The sequence below is a fragment of the Heloderma suspectum genome, chromosome 11 (assembly GCF_057233095.1).
Source record: "Heloderma suspectum isolate Gila_16-S chromosome 11, 16-S_ref, whole genome shotgun sequence".
NCBI classification, from domain to species: Eukaryota; Metazoa; Chordata; class Lepidosauria; order Squamata; family Helodermatidae; genus Heloderma; species Heloderma suspectum.
The window spans coordinates 22,356,487-22,382,851 of NC_139468.1; the positions used below are offsets into that span (position 1 = coordinate 22,356,487).

General features: G+C 42.3%; 2 protein-coding genes across 4 annotated transcripts in view; one reads left to right on the forward strand and one right to left on the reverse strand.

Moving 5' to 3' along the window:
* Window positions 1-25,609, forward strand: part of GALK2 (galactokinase 2) — a 102,525-nt gene extending 76,916 nt beyond the window's left edge. For all 3 annotated transcript variants that reach the window (XM_084817136.1, XM_084817135.1, XM_084817137.1), the window contains 2 exons: window positions 10,442-10,643; window positions 21,797-25,609. In XM_084817136.1, the coding sequence (XP_084673262.1) occupies window positions 10,442-10,643; window positions 21,797-22,004 (410 nt within the window). In that variant the 3' untranslated portion in view covers window positions 22,005-25,609. The remainder of the gene's footprint in view (window positions 1-10,441; window positions 10,644-21,796) is intronic.
* The window catches only part of FAM227B (family with sequence similarity 227 member B), a 156,797-nt gene continuing 153,826 nt past the window's right edge, over window positions 23,395-26,365 (reverse strand). Inside the window, exons 14-15 of the mRNA XM_084816376.1 lie at window positions 25,466-25,540; window positions 23,395-23,536 (exon numbers count right to left, since the gene is read on the reverse strand). Of these exons, the coding sequence (XP_084672502.1) occupies window positions 23,395-23,536; window positions 25,466-25,540 (217 nt within the window). The remainder of the gene's footprint in view (window positions 23,537-25,465; window positions 25,541-26,365) is intronic.

Below are 26,365 nucleotides of genomic sequence, written 5' to 3' on the forward strand. Positions count from 1 at the left end.
GTGGATGGAGGACCAGGGGTGCTTCCAGATGGAAGAGCCATAGTGTGAAAAATCAGAATGCATTGTGCAGCAATACGCTCTTTTTTTCCTTAATGGATTTTCTGGAGTAAGACAAAAAAGATAGCAGAAATGGTGGGAAAACATGAGAGGGTTATGAGTGGAAGATGATGATATCTGGAGCCCCATTATATTCTGTGAATGAGGCAGAGTGATGGTGCTATCAAAGCCTCATCTGGAAGCATCCCAGTAATGAGTTTCAGTTAAAACACATCTGCTCACACCTGGTGGATGAAGGCCAAACTCAAATTTTAAAACTGGATTCAAAAGTGCATTAAGGCCATTCACACAAATAACACACGCAAGGCTCAAAGGCACATTTAGTGGCATGTAAGAAAATGCTTTGAGTCTCAAGACTTAGGGCTTCTCCACACAGGGCTTTTATCCTGCGATTGAGATTGGTTACTTAGGGAAGTTTGCAGGTCCTTTACATGATGTTGTCAACCTCCAGGGAGTCTCCCACGCTAAATGACCATTATCCCAATTTTAAAAAGATCGGAGATAATGAGCTATCAAATTACAGCGTGTTGTGTTTCCTGGTGAAAAGAGGAAGTTGTGCAATAAGAGGAGCTAGACCACAGTTCCATCTAGTGGCTATATAATGAAACATATAGAACATGCAGATAAGGGAGAACGGTGGGAGGGAAGGGAAGCACAGTAAAAGGAGCCTGTCATGATCCTGCATTTAAAATGGAAGTGCAAAGCCTCGGTAAAGTTGCAGGATTTTAGCCTGGTGTAGAAATGCTCTTATTTGTGCTGCTAAATTCTTCCTAAGCCATTGTCAGGGTGGAAACTGAGCCCATAGAGCCCCAGAGCAGTTCTGATTCTGAGGAAGAACAGCAATCCGTGGGAGAGGAGCTCGCTCATCTCTCACAAGCACAGCAGCTGGCAGAGATTCCTCCTGCCAGCATTCCTGGGAGAGATAGTGACCCTGGCAGTGAGAGAGCGCTTGTGGGGGGCTTGCTGGACGCTCGGCGTGGACGCAGGGAGCGGTGACAGATGGAAGGCGCCGAAAGGAGGCGTTCCGCTCGTTTGGCGCTCAAACAATGGTTGCGTCCCAAGGACCCAAGGGAAAGAGGGAGGATCTCTCCATAGCCCATAAGTTCAGAGTCTTCCCGCGGTTCTCCTTCAAACGGGGACCAAGCTGTCAGGAGCGCCCTAGCTGCCTCTTGCAGTCCCCTCCAATAGCCAACCCAGGACACAGATGACAAGGATTCTTTCCAAGGCTTTATTCCATTATTACTTTATGACTCTTACAGATACTAATCACTAGTGATTAAGCAAGGAACTGCACTGGGGATAGATAGCAGAGTAGCCTAAGCTCCAGGTAAGGCAGTTGGACCCCGTTTGAAGGAGAACCGCGGGAAGACTCTGAACTTATGAGCGAGCTCCTCTCCCACGGATTGCTGTTCTTCCTCAGAATCAGAACTGCTCTGGGGCTCTATGGGCTCAGTTTCCACCCTCACAGCCATGACTCACTGTGGCGTGTACTGGTGCATGCTGGCCAGTTTTTTAATATTTAAGCTGTTGCTTGTTGTGTCGTCCGAACCTAGGGACCATGGCTTGTGCAAGGGTTAACCCCAGAACCTACTGTCCCCAGGTTTGGACAACATGACAAGCCGCAGCTTGAATATTCAAAAACACACACCGGCACATGGCACAGCTCACCGTGCCTTAAACAAGCCACAGTGGGCAGCAGCTGTTGTGTGAACCAGGGCATTATTTGCTTTTCCACCACCATCTGACTCCTCCCTATCAATCCCTGTCAGTCATTCACTTTGCCCTGTCTTCCATCACTTGCTGTTGCTTGCTGGCTATGGGTTACCTTTGCCATGCCCTGAACTCAAAAAGAGCCAAGTCTGACACATGGGCACCATCCAATCGGTGTCAGTGACAGTAGCACAGCTGCCACCCCCAGACCAGTATAGGTGTTCTACTTCTTGCTTTGGCTAGAACTACTGTTTTCCAGCTTTAACTTCATTTAGTGATTCGAATGCTGGGGGGGTTTACACAACAGAACAGCTTGCTGGGGCAATGTTGTCTGAGTGGATTAGCGATGGCTACTCAGTCCCCCAGGGAAACCACAATGTCTGGAAAGGGCCTTATTCGAGCAAAACAAATGATTATGTCTGCTTATGTTGCTGTATTTTAAGGCTACAAAATAGTCTTTAATGTTTTTCCTTTCAACACACATTAAGCTGTGATGTTCAGCCTCTGCCTGTGGTAGGAGGAAAACTGGAACTTGCTGATTTCCTTCTCCATAACAAACCTGCTTGGTTTTTTAGTAGAATGTTTGAAACTTCTTTAGAAAATCACTGTATTTAAGATATCTATGGTTGAGAGACCCATAATTCTGAAAGTAGGTGGAGAGGGAGAGAAAGACGTACAATTTATAGCAGCCAAATAACTTTGGTTTACTTGCAGTCCTTGTGTTTGGAGAATTTGAGCTTCCAGGACCCTGCCATAAAATCTAAGCCCACTTACAGCACAATTCTATGCATGTCTACTCAGAAGAAAGTCCCATTGAATTCAATGGAGCTTACTCTGAGGTAAGTATACATAGGTTTGTAGCCTAAGGAGGCTTTTTATTTGACCCTTTATACTGTAAAGTTTACAGCGTGGGCCAACATTGAGACTGAAGTCTTTTGTGGCTCACAACACAAGCATTTTAAGTTCAACCCATGGGTGGTTCAAGAAAAGGTGTAGATGCAGGGCTGGTCCAAAACATTTTGCTGACAGGCAGACCATCAAATGGTGCCCCTCCTCCTAAAGTCAAGGTGCATTGGGAAACTTTATTTACTCATGACTACTGCCAAAGTTCGGCCGAAGCTGAGGTTGATCGGTTACACCTTCTAGAACTAACACCAAAAAAAATGTCCTTTTCATCATAGGGAATTGGAATGCTAAAGTAGGAAGTCAAGAAATCACCGGGATAACAGGCAAGCATGGCCTTGGTGTACAAAATGAAGCAGGACAAAGGCTCATAGAGTTTTGCCAAGAGAACACGCTGATCATAGCAAACACTCTTTTCCAACAGCACAAGAGGCGACTCTACACATGGACATCACCAGATGGTCAATATCGAAATCAGAGTGATTAAGTACTTTTCAGCCAAAGATGGAGAAGCTCTATGCAGTCAGTCAAAACAAGACCTGGAGCTGACTGTGGCTCAGATCATGAGCTGCTTCTTGCAAAATTTCGGCTTAAATTGAAGAACGTAGGGAAAACCACTAAACTATTCAGGTATGACCTAAATCATATCCCTTATGAATATACAGTGGAGGTGAGGAATAGATTTCAGGGATTAGACCTGATAGACAGAGTGCCTGAGGAACTATGGATGGAGGTCCGTAACATTGTTCAGGAAGCACCAACTCAATCCACCCCAAAGAAAAAGAAATGCAAGAAAGCAAAGTGGCTGTCTGATGAGGCTTTACAAGTAGCTCAGGAAAGAAGGGAAGCGAAAAGCAAAGGAGAAAGGGGAAGATATATCCAACTGAATGCAGAGTTCCAGAGAATAGCAAGGAGAGACAAGAAGGCCTTCTTAAATGAACAATGCAAAGAAATCGAGGAAAACAATAGCATGGGAAAGACTAGAGATCTTTTCAAGAAAATCGGAGATCTCAAGGGATCGTTTTGTGCAAAGATGGGCACGATAAAAGGACAAAGAGCGCAGGGACCTAACAGAAGCAGATGAGATTAAGAAACGGTGGAAAGAATACACAGAAGAACTATACAGGAAAGATCTTAATGTCCCTGAGAGCCATGATAGTGCGGTCACTGAACTTGAGCCGGACATCCTAGAGAGTGAAGTCAGGTGGGCCTTAGCAAGCATTACTAACAACAAAGTTAGTGGAGATGACAGTATTCCAGCTGAGCTATTTAAAATCCTAAAAGATGATGCTGTTAAAGTGCTGCACTCAATATGCCAGCAAATTTGGAACACTCAACAGTGGCCACAAGACAGGAAAAGTTCAGTTTACATTCCAATTCCAAAGAAGGGCAACGCCAAAGCGTGTTCAAACTACCGCAAAATTGCGCTCATTTCACATGCCAGCAAGGTGATGCTCAAAATCCTACAAGCTAGGCTTCAGCAGTATGTGAACTGAGAACTACTGGAAGTACAAGCTGTGTTTCGAAGAGGCCGAGGAACTAGAGATCAAATCGCCAACATTCGCTGGATCATGGAGAAAGCAAGAGAATTCCAGAAAAACGTCTACTTCTGCTTCATTGACTACGCTAAAGCCTTTGATTTTGTGGATCACAACAAACTATGGCAAATTCTTAAAGAGATGGGAGTACCAGACCATGTTACCTGTCTCCTGAGAAACTTGTACGAGGGTCAAGAAGCAACAGTAAGAACCAGACATGGAACAACCGATTGGTTCAAAATTGGGAAAGGAGTACGACAAGGCTGCATATTGTCACCCTGCTTATTTAACTTATATGCAGAGTACATCATGAGAAACGCCGGGTTGGATGAATCAGGTCAGAATTAAGATTGCCTGGAGAATTATCAGCAACCTCAGATACGCAGATAATACCACCCTAATGGCAGAAAGCGAAGAGGATCTAAAGAGCCTCTTGTTGAGGTGAAAGTGGAGAGTTCAAAAGCTGGTTTGAAACTCAACATTAAAAAAACTAAGATCATGGCATCTGGCCCTATCACTTCCTGGCATAAAGAAGGGGAAGAAATGGAAGCAGTGACAGATTTTATTTTCTTGGGCTCCAAGATCACTGCAGACGGTGACTGTAGCCATGAAATTAAAAGACGCTTGCTCCTTGGGAGGAAAGCTATGGCAAACCTAGACAGCATATAAGAAGCAGAGCCATCACCTTGCTGACAAAGGTCCGCATAATCAAAGCTATGGTTTTCCCATTAGTAACGTATGGCTGTGAGAGCTGGACTATAAGGAAGGCTGAGTGCCGAAGAATTGATGCTTTCGAACTGTGGTGCTGGAGAAGACTCTTATGAGTCCCCTGGACTGCAAGGAGGTCAAAACAGTGCATCCTAAAGGAAATCAACCCTGAGTGCTCATTGGAAGGACAGATACTGAAGCTGAAGCTCAAATATTTTGGCCACCTAATGCGAAAAGTCACTGGAAAAGGCCCTGATGCTGGGAAGGATTGAAGGCAAAAGGAGAAGGGGACGGCAGAGGATGAGATGGCTAGATAGCATCACTGATGCAATGAATATGAACTTGAGCACACTCTGGGAGAGAGTGGAGGACAGGAAGGCCTGGCGTGCTATGGTCCATGGGGTCATGAAGAGTAGGACATGACTTAACGACTGAGCACTGCCAAAGTTGATGTACATGATACCTGTGTTGGTCAGATAACGTTGTGGCTGAGTTCTCTGTTGCTCCAGAGGGCAAGCCTCAACCCGATGGGTGAACATTGCAGGGAAGCAGATTTCAGCTAACTGTTTGGAGAAACTTCTTCTTATGTATTTATTTATTGCATTTATACCCCGCCTTTTTTCCTCTTGCAAGGAACCCAAGGGGCTTACATTATCCTCCTCCTCTCCATTTTATCCTCACAACAACAACCCTGTGAGGTGGGTTGGGCTGAGAGTCTGTGACTGGCCCAAAGTCACCCAGTGAGCTTCCATGGCTGAGTGGGGACTAGAACCCGGATCTCCCAGCTCCTAGTCCAACACTCTTGCCACTACACCACACTGGCTTCTTAACTTCTTAACTTCTTAACAGTAAGACCTGTTTGACAGTGCAACAGACTGGTTCAGGAGGTGGTGAGCTCTCCTTCGCTGGAGGAATTTAAGCAGAGGCTGGAAGGCCAGGGATGCTTGAGTTACATTCTGCACAAGGGCATTGAAATAACTGATAATAACATGATAATTCTGTGTGAGACTCTTGTAAGTCAGCTCACCACCAGACTGTTTCAAAACACCTCTTATCTTTAGAGGTCAAATTTAGTACTTGTAAGGTATAATCCTATGCATGCTGGTTGGAGAATATTGGGAGATATAGGACTTTTTTTTCTGTCTAAACATGTATAGGATTGCGTCCTTAGTATTTTTGTAGAAGTGACTGTTGCTTTTCATGCTAGAACTGAACCAACTGAAGCAGGTGTGTTCCGTGAACAGTTTTGCTATTGTAGGTTTTTCCTCTGGCAAAAACAAAACAGGGGCATCTTAGTTTCTTGCTGCTTGCCATATCTATTTTTATGGTAGGAATGTATGTTGCCATGTTGTTTCAGACTACAGACTTTTTAAAACTAATACACAACATTTGAATTGGAGTTGGAAAACCCTGTAAAAGCTATTAAAATATTATTTTAAGCATAGAGTTACCGTTGTAAAATTGGAATAGTCCTTCTCACCACTCATTTTGGATAGATTCAGAAAAACTGGAGCTAAGCAATAGCAGCCAAAAAGCTTACTGAGCGGCACTTACATCGCACAAGGGAGCTATTGCTAGCTTCCAACAATGCATTGAAGTCCAGAATTGCTTTTCCAACTGCTCATAAGTCTGGAAAGTGGGGGACCTGAAGATAATACTCATCTTATCTGTATAGGTGGACAGATGAAGACCTACATATCTTACAGGTGCTACATGGTAGATTTTTAAGTGGCTGCCACATGACTCCCCATTACCAGAATCGACCATGTGTTAGCACTTGTGGCTTTCTCCTGAAATGGGCCACTACCAGCTAAATACTATAAAAACAGATCCCTTTAATGAAATGATATCATTTCTTAATTCACATTTGCTTGGCAAACAGTCACTATTAACAAGAGAGTCTAAGGAAACAATGCAACCCTGGTTTCTGTCATTTTGGATCTAATAACTGCTTTGAAAGGATTACACTAGATTAGAGGCAAAACTAACTGCAGAGGTTATAGATACATAACCTTCATCTACATGATAGAATGTTGTTGAGAACATGCCTTCCCAGTGTCTGGCTGGCAAGTAGGAGTAAAATGATGATCTCTGTTGCCAATACGTAACGTGATGAGCTTGAGAGAACCGCGGAGTGCTTTAAGGTAATCTAGCCAGCGAAGCATTGCTTTACCGAAGGGTGGTCTCTGAATCAATCGCAGCCTTTGGCAAGATGTTTGCTTCCAAATTGAAACCAGATGCGTTTTCAGTTCATTCTTTGGGTTACTACTGTTCGATGGAGATTTACAAGCGAGTGTGAGCAATGGCAAACTCTCACGCAACTTCAGATATGCCCTAAACAAATGCACATTTTAACACTGCCCCACTGTAAAACAATGCCCTCAAAGGAAAATGGCCCAGAAAGAGATTTTGCCCAGAGAAGAATGCTCCATTTTCTTTGCTTACCTCTATAAACTGCCCAGCGGTGACATCGTGCATCACATCGTGCAAAAATAGCTGAGACCAATTCATAAACTTGAGGACAAAATGTACTCCTGAATGGATTTAGTAAATTGGGAATTGTGTAAGTGCCCTCTATTGTTCAGTGACCCTTCCCAAGAGGGTAATTTCCACTGGGGTACTCAGTTGTTTTCTTTTCCTTTATGTGTTTTAATCATATTCCAAAACCATGATGTATTTAGGCAACTGTCTTATTGGGTCCGTTCTCATTAATAGCAGTTACGTTTCATATCAAGCCAAATAATCCTGGCACCTCTGAAGAGAAAGAAGTTATTTTGTTCATCACTATAGTTTCTCTCTCCATGCACTTCCAATCTTGCTAAGGGATAGTTTCTCCAATGGTGCACTGTAAATCAGTGTCACTCCACTTTGAGCCAGCTGGAATGGACAAAATAGTGGTGACAGTGTGTTTTTTAAAATGATGAACTACTGAATATATCTGGGTACCGTATTTTGCCCAGCTTTTCCTATAAGGAAAAGCAAGTTGGAGATTTATATCTCTCAGAATCCGACATGTCCATAAGGTCCAAGACCCGAGGAGAGAGAGAGAAAAACCTTTTTTTTGTTGGCTGAGATCTCCATCTGGCACCTAGATTGGTACCCTGATGGAGATTATGTAGGCCTTAGCTCTTTGGAAATATTTCCACTTGAAAGAACCATTCAGTATCTGTAAAAAGACCTGCATGTCTTGAACTTTAGTGCTAATTCACACATAAAAATAAATCATGCTTGCAGCTGCATGTGTGAACCACTTCTACTGCAAATCATTCTCTTGCAGGGGATGTCAGATGATGCAAAATTCTGTGTGTGGATTTGATCTTTGATAGCTGTTTCACACATGAAGGTTGTAATGACCATGCATGTTTGAACTTGCCATAAGAAACAGGATACTTTGATCTGACATTATTTTATACAGTGCTGATTTTTTAAATAAAAATTTTATCTTAATTGGATAGTAATGTTTGAATTGTAAGCTGCCTTGGAGGTTTGCTGCTGGGCAGAAAAGAGGGATAGAAATATTCTAAACAAAGAAATGAACGCATAAATAAATAATGGAAGTCAAGGGAGAAAGCAATGGAGATTAGGTGACTGATGGTGCAATCCTGTGGATGTTTACTTAGAAGTAAGCCTTGTTGTGTTAGTAGGATTTACTGCCCAATAAGTGTGTTTAGGAATGCAGCTGGAATGGAAATTGGTGAATAGATGGATATGCACGAATAAGATTTTAGAGGTATGCATGAATAAGATTTTAGAGGAGGTAAGTTTGGGACAATGTCTGATATTAAGAGCACTGAAGTATGGTAGTCCATATAACCATAAGAAACATTGTGATAAGGTTAGTACCTGATAAGATTAGTAGTGCTTTTGATTTTCTAAAGCACTGGAACTCCCTCAGGGGCTAGCATAAAATGTGGGCTGTATAAACAAGGGGTAGGCAGAAGGTAGCTCTCCAGATGTTTTGAACTTCAACTCCCAGAAGCCCCTGCCAGCATGGCCAATGGTCAGGAATGCTGGGAGCTGAACTCCCCAACATCTGAAGATGTACTTTCTGCCCACTCCTGGTATTAACTGTGCACAGTATATGTGAGTCTGGCATATATTAAACTGACTGGTGCAGAGATATGTCTATAAATGTTTAATGAACTTGTTACAGCTACTGCACATTTAACTGTGCCAGCCCAAGACATTTTGCTGCCAGAAGTGAAGCCCAAATGGTGCCCTCTCTGCTCCCACTTTAAAAAGTCTTTCTGCGGCATTCATTCCTAGCTTCATCTATTTAACACCCCCCCCCCAATCACCTGAAGCAGCTTGCTTTGCTCTGCTGCAAAGAAAGGCGGGCCCTGACAGCTAATTCTTTTGTAGTCAACTGTTAGAAAGGAATTACAAGTCAAAGGAAGTATAACAAAGCCGTCTTCTCCCACAGACAAGTTTGTAGAGAAAAGGTCTATTAGTGGTTATTGACCATGATGGTTAAATGGAATCTCCATCTTCAGAGGGAGCACATCTCTGATTGAGAAATGTTGAGGATAATCAGGGGATTGTTGTCACCATTACACCATTCTCTTGAGTACTTGGAGGCATTTGGCTGGCCGCTGCTGGAAACAGGAACCTGGACTCCTGCCTACTTGTCTCAGACAGGATGGTCCTCTGGTAAAATAAAAAATAAAAAATGTATGCCATCACTGAATACCATTTCACAAGGAACTGCTTTCATTACAAATATGAATAGCATCCAGTGAATATTTTCAGACCGCATTAACTACAGCAAAAGCTCCCTGATTCAGATAAGGGTCTTACACAACCAGACCTGCATAGCCTGAGATATTGGCTGGGGATGCGCATTCTCATCTGCTTTGCAACGCGGTTGGAAATGCGCTCCCACATCCACACCATGTAATACAGATGGGGGCCTGCATTGGATGCCTTGTGTCCAAATGCATGTCTCGGTGCCCATCGAGAATACCACCTCAGCTCTCCTCTGCCTTGGAATGCAAACTCACCTGAGGTCATTTCCCCTGCTTTGGCTCCAGCTTCCCAGCAGCTCTGGTGAAAGAAAGCAGGAGGGAGGCTGCTGTCAGGCTGGTCAACAGCCCTTGCTTGCAGCTCCTTAGCTTCTTGCTGAGCCTTTTGTCTTGATTTGACTTGCCTCTGTGTCTGTGCCCTGCGCCTCCTTGCCTGTAGCTTTCTCCGGACCCAGCTGTGCTGCCCTGGCTTGGCTGCTGGTCGTGCAGAGCAGTCCATCTGCAACCAGTCTGTTCCTGGAGTTCTTGATCCAACAAGGGAATCGATGCACTGCAGCTGCCCCCACCTCTATTTTGGCATCCTTTGCTCTGGATTGGAGCAATGTAGTTTATACCAATACTAACATGAGTGAAAGAAATGGGAAACAAAGTAGATCCAAAGATATTGGATCATCTTTCTCACCATTTTGCTCTGGAAGCTGCACAGCCACATCTGATAGTAATAAATCATCTAAGTTTCCATTCGCTCCTACATCAAATATTTTTCTTTCTGTCTAAATTTAGTGACCACCTTTAAGTTATACCAGCGTGCAAAGCATGTGTACAGTGAAGCTGCCAGAGTCCTGGAGTTTAAGAAGATATGTACAGAGGCACCTGACGATACAGTCCAGTTGTTGGGGGATTTAATGAACCAGAGCCATGCCAGCTGCAAGGACTTGTACGAATGCAGCTGTCCTGAACTGAATCAACTGGTGGACATCTGTCTGTAAGTTTGCAAAGCCATGGGAAGTTAGCTTTCTTTTGGGCTGGATTGCAGAGAAAACATGACACCATTTTAAACGAATGAAAAGTATTCCTGTCTGTTAGCATCAGAACGAATGCCCCAGGAAGACAGGCCTGGTTCACATGAAACAAGAAGCCACTGTGGGTGAATTTCCCTGTGGGGGTTCTTGTGGCGGCTTCACCCACAGTGGCTTCTCGGTTGTGCAGGGGCTTTGATTAGCAGGGATGCTGACATCATCCGCCATCATGCTTAGATTTCCCTGTTCCCTTGGAGTTTAGCTGCAGCCCTCAAGAGTAGCTGGGGTGGGTTAGATTTTCCCCAACAACAGTATATTGTTACAGACACAGATCAGCCTTCTCCAACTTGGTGCCGTCTAGATGTTTTGGACTTCAACTCCAACCAGCATGACTGGTCAGGAATTCTGGGACTTGTAGTCCAAAACGTTTGGAGAGCGCCAGGTTGGGGAAGGCTGATCTGGATCAACACAGGTGCCTGCATTTTTGGTCTCTCCCTGGGTGCATGGCTATGGTGACTGTCATGATGAGTGCCTGCATTTCAACATTTACCACTACACTGCTCTTTCCAGTGGACATCATAGTTATCCTTAGCACAGTAATTTCCAAACTGTGTGGTGGGGGCACTACAGAACTGCTGGTTTTTGTGTCAGAAATAAATTACATGATTAGGAACCTAGGAAGTAGATTTATACATGACCAGGCTGTTCATCCATATAGCCTAGTGTTGTCTATTCTGACTGGCAGTGGCTCTCTAGGATCTCAAATGATGTTTCCCATCACCCTGATCCTTTAAACTGGAGATACCAGGGAATGAACGGGTGACCTCCTGCATGCAAAGCTTGGGCTCTGTTACTGAACTATGGTCCTTCCCTGTTAAAGACTCCCAATTCTAACTCTTTGGAGCCTTGGGATCTAATAGCCAATTTAAATCTGAACAAATGCTAGGAACATAGGACACTACCTTATACTGAGTCAGATTGTTGTTCCATCTAGTTCAGTACTGTCCAAGTTGATTGGCACTAGCTTTCTGGGGTTTCAGGCAAGTATCTTTTTCAGCCCTACCTGGAGATGCCAGGAATTGATTCTGGGACCCTTTGCATGCAAAACATGTGTTCTACCACTGAGCTATGCCCCTTCCCCTGATGTTAGAAAATTATTTACTTGCAGCCTTGAGAGCTCCCCACTTAAAGGCATCCTAACAATTCTAAATAAATTTAGGTATTTACTGTCCTTGACTTCCTCAACCCAAAAAAGAAAAGATGCCCCCTATATATCTTCTCCTTGCCTTTATTGTTTCAAGCAAGATCAAATCTCTATCATATTAGGTGCTATCCAGATCAGTAGTAGAATGAAAGTCCTTTTCTGTAGACCAGGGTTGGGCAACTTGTGACTCTCCAGAGCTTTTTGCCTACAACTTTCATCAGCCCTAGCCAGCATAGCCAATGGTGAGGGATGATGGGAGCTAAAACATCTAGAAGGCACAAGCTGCTCACTCCTGCTGTGCACTGTCCAAGATCAGCCTACCGGAAAGGTTTATAAACAGCATTTGCTGAAACTAAAAGCGGCTCCTGCAAGCACTTAGCAGCTCTTTCAAGGGGCATTTCCCACAATGGAAGAAAACTGATTGCTCCATTTCTTTAATAAAGAAAATACACCTCTATGTCATCTGCAGTCCAGCTACATCCAATACCACAGCCCCTCTTAATTTTTCATGTATAACTGTGCATAGCTATCAACTAGCTGATATCCTCATGCTGACTTAGGCTAGTTTGAAACTCGGCACTCTAGGAAGAATCTAAATGATTTCAGCATGGCCATATAGTATAGTTGCCATGCCATGAGTGCTTGGCAGGAAGTTCTGGTGGTTTCGTGCATTAAGTGAAGGTTATTATGCCTTCTTAGGCTATGTTGTAAGACTATGAGGCCCCGGGGGGTTCCAGACATGAAGTGCTGGCAAAGTTGGTGGAAGAGATCATTTCTTCAGTATCTCCAACAAGTGCAGGGACACTCGATACAGTAGTGTAGAGCTTAAACATCTCCATTTCAGATACAGTTATGGCATCAAACCAACTAACCATATAGATTATATTAAATGGCACCCAGTCAACATGGATTGTGTAGCAGTGATGCCATCAGGGTTATAGCCTAAGCATGAAAGCCACAATTCAGCACATTGTTAAGCACATTTATAGCACCACACAGCTAGAATGGACAAAAATCAAGTGGGACTGAAGTGTGCAGAATAGTGTACTGGATTATAGTCTATGTATTTTTAAAATGCAGACAATTCCTAACAGTAAATTTGACTGAAATCTTTAAGTTGGCAAATAGCTCACTGCTTCCTCGGACCTAGTAAATGTAAGATATAAAAAGCTGGTCTCCTGTTTGGTGCATTTAGCTATAGTATTTCTTACAGCAGTGGTTCTCAAAGTGCAAGTCTTGTCTCTTTAGGGATATATTTGCCGTGGGTGTTTGTCGATCAACCCCACCCTCCAGGGAGATACACAGAGCACTTTTTCTGCCTTTTAGATGTGGCTCCCCACTAAGGTAGTCAGATGAAAAAGAGGACAGGGCTCCTGCACCTTTAATAGTTGCATGAAAGAGGGAATGAGATTTCCTCCTCTTCACAGCTATTAAAGGTGCATTAGTCCCATCCTCTTTTGCACCTGGCTACTCTACTCTCCAGCCACTCCTATTTTCTGTTTCTTTTGCCAGGTCATAAGCAAGCTATTTATTACTCTTGGAGGCCTTTTGGGCATCAAGGGAACTGGCCAGTATTAGGAGCTGACTGTTCACCACCACAGCAGCAGGGCTGCTGCTTTCCCTACGGCTCCACTCTTTGCTCAGTCTTCCAAATTTTCTTTTTCTCTTCCCTCCCTTCCCTCATTATGGACCTTGGTCCTGCATCTGGAGGCAGGTGGTTTTAAATCCCAGCGCTCAAGCTAGTAATTACGCCTGACCTGGAGGCTTTTACAAGGGGCATGGAGTACCATCTGACTAACTCTGGCCAGTTGTGCTTAAGAGGCTTCCTTGCTGATCTGGCTAGTGCCGGTAGTAGATAAACCTCATTTTAAAAATCTAGTTACCCCTAACCAAAGACAGCATAAGATGTCATTGTCTAACCTATGGGAAGCTTGAGCAGTTCTATTGATGTAGAGAGGTTCAAAGCTTGAGAAACCCCAGTTCATAGGAATGAATCATGTGCTTCAGCTGTTGTTCATTATACTTGCAAACAGGCAGTCACTTAATAGAATCCACATAGGGGAGTCATTCAGTAATTCTAAACTAGCTGAGAATACCTTGGAAGTGGGTTCACGCCAGTTGGGGCTTCATGTGTTTGATGGCTTATGATACTTACACCTTTCTTAGGAGGCATTCCACAACTCTTTCACATTGCCATGTCATTTTATTCACTTTGTCATCATCTCAAAGTTTATTGTACTAGCCAAAGGCCATGACACATACATGAAAAGAATATACAGAAGTACAAAAATTTAAACATTATGGAATAGTGCAGATGAATTATGAGTGAACATGGACAAACTCAGCTTTAACTTAACATTCTGAATCTCCAAGGCACTTTATGGCAATTTTGTCAAATTCTCTTTCTAATTTTTTTTGCTGCCAAGGCAAAGAGAGCCACTTTATGTGACACATAGCAATTAGTGTCGCTCAAAAGAAAATGCACAATTTCTGCAAAGGCATTCCTACATCCATAAATTAGCAAGGTTTCAAGAATCTTCAGGGTGGTGGCTCGCGTCCTATGGAACTCCTTGCTCCTTGGAGGTCAGGCAGGAGCCAGCACTGGGTTGTTTTTGGCGCCTCCTGAAAACACCTCTTTTCCACGAAGCCTTCCTGGTTAACCAGCTTGGGTTTTACTGGCACTCTGTTTTTTAAGGAATAATTTTAATATGATGTTTCATTCTTTTTATCTTTTTTCATTTTATCTCTTGTTGTTCACCACTCCGGAATCTGTTTAGAATTGGAGTGGTATACAAATGTTGTAAATAAATAAGAATCTCTCTCTTGGTCCCTATACAGAGGGCAGATTAGCATGTAATGAACAATGTCTTCCACTTGATGTTGGCCACAGATACATAACCAGCATTGAAATGGCACCTTGTTATAGCATCCATCCAGAACTGCAGTTGGCATAACTTGAAATTGCAGCTCGATAAAAGCATTTCTTAGGGAAAGAGGCCTCAGTTTAGACAAAATAGCTGGCTCTAAAATGTTCTGTTTTCAGAAGAGGAAACCACAGGGAAAATTTAGAGCTCTTAATTAATTGCAGATCCTTCATAGAATCTATCCAAAATAGCCAGTCCCTTAGTTGCCTCTTATCCATAGCAAAGGCAGAGGTCAGCTCAGGAAAGTAACATCTATGCGGAAGCTTTGGGAGCATTCCCTTCCAATAATGATTTTTATTCATTTCCAGGTAACACATAGCTGGCAAACATTTGTTTGGCAAAATAGCAATTCATTTGAAAACCTCAACTGAGCACAATCTATTCTTGTCCTAACTGATGGCCATTCCGATTCTGTATGAAGACAAGCTGCAGGAGTTTTGGATGGAAGGGAATAAAGTTTTCGGGGAAAATTGTTCTGCACAATTTCCGGAACATGTCAACCCCCCTCCATAAAACATTTGCACTATCACTTTGCTGTTAATATTTTTTAGGGTAGGTTCAATCAACTGCCACCCCTTATTATAATAAAACTTCATTAAAGCCGCTATAGTTTTATGTGCCTTCAGCTTCACTGCCTCCCTATGCCCTTTCCATGAGAGAGACTCACTGAAAAGAACACCCAAATACCTAAATGAACGAGTTTGTTCAATAACATGTTGGTCCAAAATCCATCTTTGCCTAGGACATGACTGCCAAAACCCATAATCTTAGTCTTAGAATAATTTATTGACAAATCTTTACATTTACAGTAAGCACTGAATGCATCCAAAAGATTTATCAGACCCAAGTGAGAGATAAATACCACATCATCTGCATACGTTAGAACAGAAATGTATCAATTCATGATTACTGGGGAAGGAGAGTTTACTTGAGCTAACTATGGCATCAGATCATTAACATAAATATTAAAAAGGGTGGAAGCCAAAAGGCATCCTTGTTTTACTCCCTGCATTGTTTTAAAAGCTTCTGTTAAAGAATCAGTCAGACCAACTCTAACCCTCATTTCTGTATTACTGAATAATTCCTTTATCGGTATCAGAAGTCTACGGTCGATATTAGAACTTAGAGCTATCTTTGTCCCCCATTCCCTGGGTAAGCAAACCTGTCTGGTGATCCATGGTCAAAATCCCGAGCTCTGCTAGCCCAACCAATGTTCCAATAATGGCTTTCAGGCCTGAAACCACCTGTTGCAGCACATCCGTTTTATTAAAAAAATTCTCTCTGCTGATAAGTACACTGATCTCTTAGTAGACCACACAGTGTAGGGGTTTCAGTCTCTGTACCTACTGAATCAACTATACCTAAATTCTTTCTGAGTGTGTTTAATATTTCTTTAGAAGAGGTGGCTTGTGTTTCTAAGGGTGGTGAACAACCTACTTCACTCTCTGCCAGTGCTGGGTCAATTGACCATTAACTGGGTATTTGTCACAAGAGCATGCAGCTGGATCTCCCCCCCCGAAAGACAACATTTTCTGCTTCGGTCTCTACGCGTGCACACACGCACACCATTTAGTGAGCCAAGACTGCCTTTTGAGGGCAATTCTACAGTTTCTTAACCCATCCAATACTCACTCTCTTCTTTCTCCATTTCTCCAGGCATAGACTCACAATAGTCTAATATCGATTTCTGAACTGAGTTGGGTAATGATTTTTTAGTTGAAGCTTGCCGAAACTGAGCCTGAGTGGTACCATATTATATAGTAGTGTATTAATAGCATAATATAAAATTGACAAAGACACTGATAAAGTAAGATATAAATAAAATATAGCATATGAAATGAAATAAGTCCCCAAGGGCAAAAGATCAGTTAATATAAATCTTAAAAATAAATAAACTCACTAAAAATTCTAAAATTAAATTGAGATTTTAAAATGAATTATGATTAATAAAATGACTAAAAGTTCAAAAATCTTATGTCTACCTTTACTAGCAGACACACTGACCCAACAAGTATGCAGACTGTTCCCTGACTCTGTAGGAAATGGTATCAGTTCAGTGGTTGTCTCTAATGAGAAAACAGGCAGCTGGAATGGGAGGGGTAATAACAAATGCTGGAACCACAGGTGAGCATGCTTCTTCCCCTCAGACAGTCAAGCAGGCAGGCCTCAGCTTCTCTCCTATTCCCTTCTGCCAAGGTGCAGCCTTTTATAGTGTTTCTTTCCTCTAATAACTGGGTGGTAAATAGCAAAACCAGTCTGGCAAACAAGAGCCCTAAAAAGCAGTGAGTAGGTGCATTGCCCCTGTCCTTAAAACATGTATATACACCAGCTCTCTCTGGCACCAAATAGGCAATGCCCTTTGGCCACTGTCTTGGGCTTCTGCAGCTAAATATCCTCTTGCTGGGCCACATCCCTTAGAGCTGCAGGTGGAAACAACCCTGCTTGCAAACAGGCTGAGGGGCAGGCAGGCAGGCAAATGCAACAGGTAGGTGCTCACCGGGTGCAGCAGATGGTTCCCAGCGGCCCTCTCATTTTCACTTTGTGATGGAGATTCATGTGGCAGAGGGTTTGAGAAGTATAACATGTATCTGGCTTGTGGGCCAGCCTGAGATCAGCAAATCTAATACAGTACAGATGCTGCTTATCTTGGCTCATGATCTCAACTCATGGTGGACCCTTCCCATAATGAATGTTCATGAGGCAGCTGTGTAAAGTTACTTGTGGTGGGAAAGACAGTTCTGTGAATCCATACTCTTACAATTGGTTATTCAGGACCTTTCTTTATAAAGAGAATCAATTCAGACGTCATGCCAAACCATGGTTAAAGAAGCATAACTATGGTTTGGCTGGATGCCTGAATTGAACAGTAAGCAAACTAGAATCAGAAATTGTGGTTTGAAGTGGGTTTGTAAGTCATGGTTTGTGCCAACTATGGTTTGTGTTAAGTCTGAATTGACAGATCATAGTTTAGCAACAGGTATGCAGAGCAGATGGGAAAAATACGCAAGTGGCTCACAATCATGTTTTTTTTGTACATTTGGAAGTTCAGCTTGTGGTATGGGATCTTAAGTAAGGTGAGTGTGAACCATAGTTTGGTGTGATATCTGAACTTTGCTGAAGTGAAGTGGGTTTCTTGTTTTTTGACAAACCTGGAGACTACAAAAAAAGAAAAACTGGCTACTCTATTGGCCTCTGCGATATAAGGGTCAAACTATATGCGATGTTAATCATGATGTTTGCTCTTGAATGCAAGATTTCTCACATACACATGAATAGTCAGCATTACCCCCCCCCCCACCACCACCATTGGAACCACTGCAGGGGAGCAAAGGGTTAAAGCCCATATACTTCTGACACTGGGGTTCTAATCTAGATCATGAGCCCTGCACTGGCTATTTCTGAGGGGCTGGGGGGAATACTGCACTCAAGGGGTAAACATGATTATCTGACTGTACTGACTAAATTGGAGGAATTGTATTTTTATGTTGTTATTTGTGTGTTGTATTTTAACCTGAACATGTCTTATGACTATAATAAGGAGAGTGACTGACACATAATTAACATCACATGTAGTTTGGACCTGAGATGTAAGTTAAGCAATGCATAAATTAATGGAGGTGAATAAGTGCTGAGATGAGAATGTTTGGTTAAGGTTTCACTGAAATAAGAGTGATTTCAGTTCTGGCATCCATAAGAAAACCGTGACAAATGAAACTTGACATTTGTCCAAGTTGCCTAAGATTTTTTTCTACTAAGTTTCCCACTAAAACCTCGCCTAGTAGATTCATGATAGGAAGTGTGTTGCATGTAACCAACTAGTTCTTTTATTTCACCTTTATCTCATACAGGAGATACGTTATTTAAGCAATTATTGTATTTTATTCTGGCTTGTTCTACTGATGATCCAAGGCTTTTTTTCCCCCGGGCCTTTTACTGTCTGTCACTGATTAAGAAAGCTGACTAGCAAAAACATTTACCTGATATGGTTGGTAATGGGCAGCAATTGCATATATTAAATGGCTTTTTAATGCAATCATAGCCAGCTGCTAGGTATAGGTTTAAAAAATCCTTTCCAAAACAGTACACCCCACAGCATTGCTTGTATTCATCAGATTCTCGGCTCTTACAAGATTTTAAACTGTGAAGTAAAATCTGCATATCCAGATATTTTGGGGGTTTGCCTGGATCTTTTGGTTTTGTTAAAATGTCCCAGCCAAAAAATTGTGGCAAAATGTTTAGCTTCTAATTGGTCAGCACTTTTTTTAAACCCCCAAAACAGATTTCTACTTTTGTCTTAGATGGTTGACAGCTCTTGCTGTTTGGCACAATGTTTGGTAAAAGCTATTGGGAGTTATTAATAAGGAAGATTTTTTTTAAAGGTACCCCAAAAGCATTTTTGATTCTGATCTCAACTGCCCTGTCCCAAGTCATTAGGAATTACTTCCAATTTAAACTGGAATTTTTGGATTGAGGGAACAAGCAATGCAATCCCTGGCGCTGACACACACTTACTAACTCTTGCTCTGCTTGAGCACCCATCATTATGGTCTGGTCCATCCAGGGACTAATGTGTGAGTTGTGCCTTAACACAGCTCTGAGCTCCTGGGCAGGGATAAAGAGGAGGAGCTAACAGTGGTGAGCCTTTGCCCAAGATCAAGGGTGGGCAGAAGGAAGATCTCCAGATGTTCAACTCCCAGAAGCCCCTGCCAGCATGGAGAATGGTCAGGAATGATGGGAGTTGAAGTCCAAAACATCTGGAGATCTATTTTCTGCCCAACCCTGTCCTTGATGACCTTGGTAAATACTGGTCCTAGGCTGAAGCAGTCACCTCCCAAGCACCTTCCACTTCCTTATATGACAGTGAATCCATTTGAGAAAGAGATTTGCCTGCACCGTTAATTGGTCAAACTTCCCCATTAATGCAGGCAGAATTCTTCACTCAGCCAATTAGGTGTGCTTTAGATGACAAATGATATTTTAGATATTTATTGCATTTTTTAAAAAATAACATTTTAATATGTTGCCTTCTATTGGAATTAGTTCCAAGGTGGATTGCACAATTAAAATATTAAAAAATAACAAAATGGCATAATAAAAAAACTAAAATATAAAAACAAAGCAATCAGCAAGATTTTAAAATGTCTAAAATTTAAAGACCGGGAGAATAAAAAGGTTTTTTGTCTGGCACCTAAAAGAAAGTAATATTGGCACCAGGTGAGCCTCTGGGGGCGGGGCATTCTATAAATGGGGTGCCATGGCTGAAAGGTCCTCTCTCAGGTTGTAACCTGCTTCACCTCTAACCAGGAGACAGAGGAGAGGCCTCAGCTGATGATCTAAGAATGTGGGCAGGATGGTGCTCCTTTAAAAGTCAATAGTACCACTTTGAATTGGGCTCGGAAATGGACAGGCAACCGGTTAGTGGAGGTCTTTTAACACTGGTGAAATGCAATACAAATATGCTGTGCCAGTCAAAATCCAGGCAGCTGTGTTCTGTACCAGCTGAAGATTCCGAACCATCTTCAAAGGTAGCCCTACAAATAACACATTACAGTGATCCTATCAGGAGCTTCACAGGGCATGAATAACTGTGGCCAGATGATTGCTGTCTGGGAGAGGCTGCTGCTGGCAAACTAGCTGAATCTAGTAATGGCACTCTATGCCACTGAGGCTACTTGTCTCTTAATCTCAAAGCTGAGTCCAGGACAGCCCTTAAGCTGCGAATCTGATTCTTAAGGGAAATTGCAACACTGCCCAGAACAGGCAGGATGCTAACTCCCTGAATGTAGGAACCACTGACCCATAGCACTTCCATCTTGTTGGATTGAGCCTTACTTTATTTATGTACAATATTTGTATAGCGCTCCATATCTAAAACAGATTTCAGAGCGGTGAACATCAAAGGTAAAACAGTAAAAGGATAACAAGATTAAAACACCTTATTAAAATTATGCTATTTATTGGCTCTCATCCAACCCATCACTATTTCCAGGTAGATAGCTTTCACAGTGAACTGGGTTGGTGTTGATTTCGGAAAATTAGAGAAATCAAATAAGTCATACTTTCAGTAACTCTGAATGACTCAACTGCTTAGAAATTCTTTGGATGATGTCATAACGTTCCATTTGTCTGACTGTTGCTGTGAATGGGAGGTGCTGGTGAATCTTGACAGCATGAAGTGTCTCATTCTGATGGGCAGAGCTGTTCAGCATCTGGACTTTACCAGATTTGGAAATCTATTTTATGACTATGAACTGGGGCATAAACTTAAGAATTTTCCATAATAAATGCTGGTAACAAACTACATCTTTCTTCTGTGTGCTACTCCTCCTGAGTCCTTAAAAAGATGCTCTTGAATGTTATAAAAAGACAAGTGCATTAAAAAAACTATGAATAATTAAGATACCAAAACTGCGTAGCAAAATAACATCTGAAAAATTGGTTGCAAACAACACTGCCTTCTATGCAGACACGTACTTTTTAAGCATCTGGTCAGTAACTAAGTTTTAATAGAGGCTATAGTTTAAATTAAGAAAGGCCTGAAGAACCACAACATTGGCTCTGCTCACTGTCTCCTAACTCCAATCAAGCCAATGCACAGGCAAAGGGCTCTTTTAACACAGTCCTCCTCGAGGCGAACAGCAGCTAGAGCCCTTCCATTATAACATAGCTCATCTGCTCACATCAAGACACAGGCAATCAAGAGTAAACAACTGAAGTCCATCCGGGGCCTCTGTAGCTATTCACATTGGGGAGGAGGTTAAAGAGCCTTTTGCCTGAGCTGAGCACTGGCTTGTCTGGCAGGTAAAGCCGGGAGCTTGATGGGAAGCCATTCAGGGCTGAGTTGCGCACACACCCTGCAGCCACCAGTTGTCTATCCGTACTTTAAGCTTTTGAAAATAAGAATCCACTTATGCCCAGCACTGCATGTTGCAAGTTCTCATTTTGATTTATGGCTTCAAAAATCTGTTTACTTGTTTTTTTGTTCTTCTAGGCAGTTTGGAGCAGTTGGGTCACGCCTGACCGGGGCAGGATGGGGTGGCTGCACTGTGTCAATGGTTCCTATGGACAAGCTGGAGAAATTCCTTGCAAATGTGAAAGAGGCTTACTATAAAAACAATGACCAAAGGTTAGCACTGGAAGAAAACAGCCTGTTTGCTACCAACCCTGGTGGTGGAGCTATGATTTTTCTTGCAGCCTAAAGGATGCCAACATTTTAAATGAATAATTTGGGGCACTGTGAAGCTGGCAGGACTTTCAGTGCCACAGTAAACAAGTTGCTTTCCTGCTTTTTATTATAATGACCAAAAGCTGTTATTAGGATATATTTCCAAACAAAAATTTAAAACATGAAGAGCTCTATTAATCTTTCTAATGTATTTTTCTTCGAAAATATGCTTTCAGCAAAGATCATCCAAAATGTTAATTTCTGTCTGGACTTTACAATATAAAAGTTGATTTGCCAGAGCCTATTCATTAAAAAAAATGAAATGAACCAGACTGAAATAAAAAAAGCTGCTCTGTCTTGTTCTTTACTGAATTGAAAAGATAGAGGCACATTTAATACCAAATATGTTGCTAAGCTTAATTCATTGGAAGGAATCATTCAGGCAACTTTTATTATGTATATCTTAATACTGGAGATCTTTAGCTGCTGAATTCACACCACTGGATGCAGACTGGCGTAGCTTTGCATTTTCCTGTTCAAATAAGACACTGAAAAGAACTGTTGAATTAACTATAGAAAAATAATAGCATATATGGTGAGGCCCAATCCACTTTTGATGGGATTTCCCTGTGGACCTGAAGCGTTCTCTGGCTTCATAATTCCTCCTCCCCAGCCCAACCTAGGGAAGAGACTCCCTCACACACCAACCACTGGAACATAAGAGGCAATCAACAGCTGCCGTGCAGCCACGCTATTTCAGGGGGCAGTGGCCTAATCCACAAGGAAGCCCAACCCTTGGTCTCTAGGATTGGCTAGGCAAGCCAGGAGCAGGCTCTCAATGTAGATAAAAGGCAGTTCCCAGAGTAAGGCTGTGCTGTACCTATTTGAGAGGATCACTGATATTCCATGAAACAGAGCACAATCTTCCAGCCAACTTAAAATGGACAAAGCGACACATGGACTCAAGCCAGTTCTCCAGTCCTAAACTTGGCCACAAGATTTACTTAGGATGCAGTCCTATTCAGATAGGTGGCTGCCTCCAAACTTGGAGGCGACCGCCTATCCAGTGCAGGGCAGAAGAAGCACGGAGGGGGTTGTTCCCTCTGCACTTCTCCTGCCCTGCATTTTCAGCTAGACAGCCGATTGCGGCTGTCTAGCTGTGGGAAGGCAGAGTGGGGGAGGAGGCTGCTGTATGACACATTGGATGTGCCATACAGGCATTTCCACCTTCCCTGCCCTGGAATGCCCTCCAGGAATGCCCCTTTCCGGCTGCTCTGCTCTCCTCTTGTGAGAGTGGAGGACAAGGCTGCTCTGTGCTGCCTCTGAGACAGCACAGAATTGCGGGGAGGTCAATTCTCTGGGAACCGACCTTGGAGCATGGGCTCTGAGGTCGGTTCCTGGAAAACCAGATATCCTATGTCCGTCTAACCACTGTCTAGCAGCCATAGGATTGCTTTCGCCAAGACTGAAGCCATTACTATTAAAATGTGAAATACCATTTGGGTGATAAACTTCTCTGTTTTCAGCCTTGATTCAGTACGCTTCTTGGTGACTGTTGTCAACATCCTAGGAAAAGAATATGGGACATTGTATGTTCCAAGATAATTTGAAACTGTGTCCTAAGGCCCCCTTTCTTCACAGATGCACCACTGTTTACCATAGTGTCCCTCCCAATTTAGCCTGGTTGAAGTGACATTTCATTGTGTTAGTCTGGATTTTTAGCAGACGGGGCAAGCAAACAAATGTAAGGCATTTTCTCTTAATCATATTGTGGGGTGAACTGTGTCCCAGATATACGCCTGTCTTTGTGACAAGAACAAATATCTTCTTGAAGCTTTTAAATCAAGGCAGGAGAATGATATAATTCTTCAAACTGTTTCCAATATGCCAAGAAAAATGTGTCTACCACCATCCGGAATTTAGGATTCATTTTGGCTAACTCACATGCATTGAATTCCATTTCTCCTGTCCTGGAATTTTGGTCCATGTAATTTCTTTAATAAACCTTTTAGAAAAGAATATGCTAGGGAAATTGCTGCAAAGTTCATATCTTCTTTAGCAAACATTTGCACCTCCCAAGGGAGGTTGTCTTTCAACCATTCCACCAGCTGCATCTGAAGGAGAGATGAAGTCCCCTCCATCAACCCAACTGAGACCAGCAGCCATTTGGCTCCTCACCTTCCCAGAACGATCTCCTGCAGTGACCACCTCAGCTCTTGAAGGGGTATCATGTGATCACTGGGGACGGGGGCCAGCTGTGCAGCCTTACTCCCTGATCATCACATGATAACTTTTCGTGTGAGTAATGTGTGAAAGGGGCTGTGGTCATTCCATAGCAGCATGAAAGAGCTGGTACTTGAATTTCCTTATTTTCATTTTCCCTTCCTTATTCCTTTCGTATCGTGTGGCTTGGATTGTTAGCTATTATTGTTAACTGTAAACCACCCTGAGTGGTTCAACAGAAAGTTGGTATATAAACACAGTAAAATAATCCTTGGAGAGTACTGTCCTAAGATAACTTTACTGGGAATAATGAGCAAAATAAGAAAAAAGAAACATGAGCTCCTCTACCCCTCCCCTTAGGGAGGTTTTCAGTACACACTTCCAAAGAGAAATCAAGGTTTTCTTCTTTGACATGCTGACTGGACATTTTCTTATAGATGAAGATATTAAAGATAAACAAATAAAAGCTCGCCTCCCTTGCTTCAGAGTAACACAGACTTCCAGGGAAAAGTTCCCCTGTAGTGCAGTGCCCAACATTACATTTTTGATGTTAGAAATGTACAAGTGGGACCTGCAACAAAATGTTGCAGTGTATCCTCTTCAACTAATAGGAGTATTCTTGTTCAGGGTTCAAGCTAGCTTTGAGCCGTGCCAACATCCAGGATATACCATTCCGTACATCCCTTTCATTTTTCTTTTCCAACTGACAGTCAACAATCTGTGGCTACTAAGAAGGTTCTGTCCTCGTTGGGCTGTTGTGGGGTGGGAGGGATATCCCTCGTGAAAAGGGTTTTGTTTTTTTTGTCTTTGCAAATCTCGGGGTTCTCCCAAGTATGCTGATACCTCCCTCTTGTTTCTCAGTGCCCCCCTTTGGGTTCCAATCCTGTCAGTTCTCAGGATAGTTTGGCCAATGTCTAGTTTGGCCAGTTCGCTATAAAGAGGGAGTGATTCACCATAGCAAGGAAAGGCCATACAGTTTTTATGTTAGAACAAGCTCTGGTAGATTTTTTTTTCTAGCTGATATACTGCTTTATTCCTGAGCTGCTTTCAATTCTGTATATTTTAGATACTCTAAAAAAATAAAGAGGTTAACATTCGAATGCTCTACATATCTATTTCCAGGTAAATGGTATAGCAATGCAGCCTAAAAAAACATTCCCCTGTTAGTTAGAACCAAATAATTTGTCCTTGGCAATTATGTTACTTATATTCCCAAAGATGAACTAAAGAGCCATAACTTATGTTAAAAGAAAAAATAGTTAAAAAGCAAACCTTCTGTATGTCCTGTTAACTTTCTCTCTTTTCTCTTCTAACTGTGCAAGTTGTTCACCATACTTATGTTGAAAACTAAAAAACAAAGCCATATGTATTATACTTGAAATATTATCCATAATAAAACATTTTTAATTATAAAGTACTAAATAATTTCCCCAAGTTGTTTATTTTTTATTTTTTAGCAAATACCAAGTTGTACATAAAATGTAATAGTTGGCTTATTTCTGCTTTTCCACCAAGTTTGCCCAACATTCCTCAAAACATTTGTTCCAGAGTAGCCCTGAAAGAGGGCCATCGAACAGGTTTCTCTGAAGGATGATCAGCTCTGAGGATTGCAGCCGTAGATATCCGTTATGCGTTATTCAAAAATAAACAACTTGAGGCGCAATCCTATGCACATTTAGACAGAAAAAATTCCGACAACTCCCAGCATCCTTCCAGGCGGCCATACTGGATGGAGCATGCAGGGAACTGTAGGACCTTTTTTCTGTCTAAACATGCATAGGATTGCACCCTTAAGCTGCCAAGAGTGTCCAAAAGTGACTGGGTGTCCACAAGTTTATTATTGCGCCTGAATCCTTAGCTCATGGACCCCTGAATCTATACTTTAAAATTCCACTGAAGCGAATATAAAAAGCTTTTTCCATGCTGTTTTGCATATTCTAGCGGAGTTTATTCATAGCAGCATTAACACATTTTCTTAGATCGTGTTATGAACAAAAATAGCAGAGAATTCATAGAGAGGGTAATGAGTGGTAATAAGGCTGTATAACATCAGCTTTGCCTTTTTTGCTGCCCTGCATGAAATGTAAGTCATGTACCCCTACTTGAGGTCCCTAAACTACTCCCCAATTGTTCACAGAGCACTGTTGTACTGAAAGCAGTTGTATAGGGTGC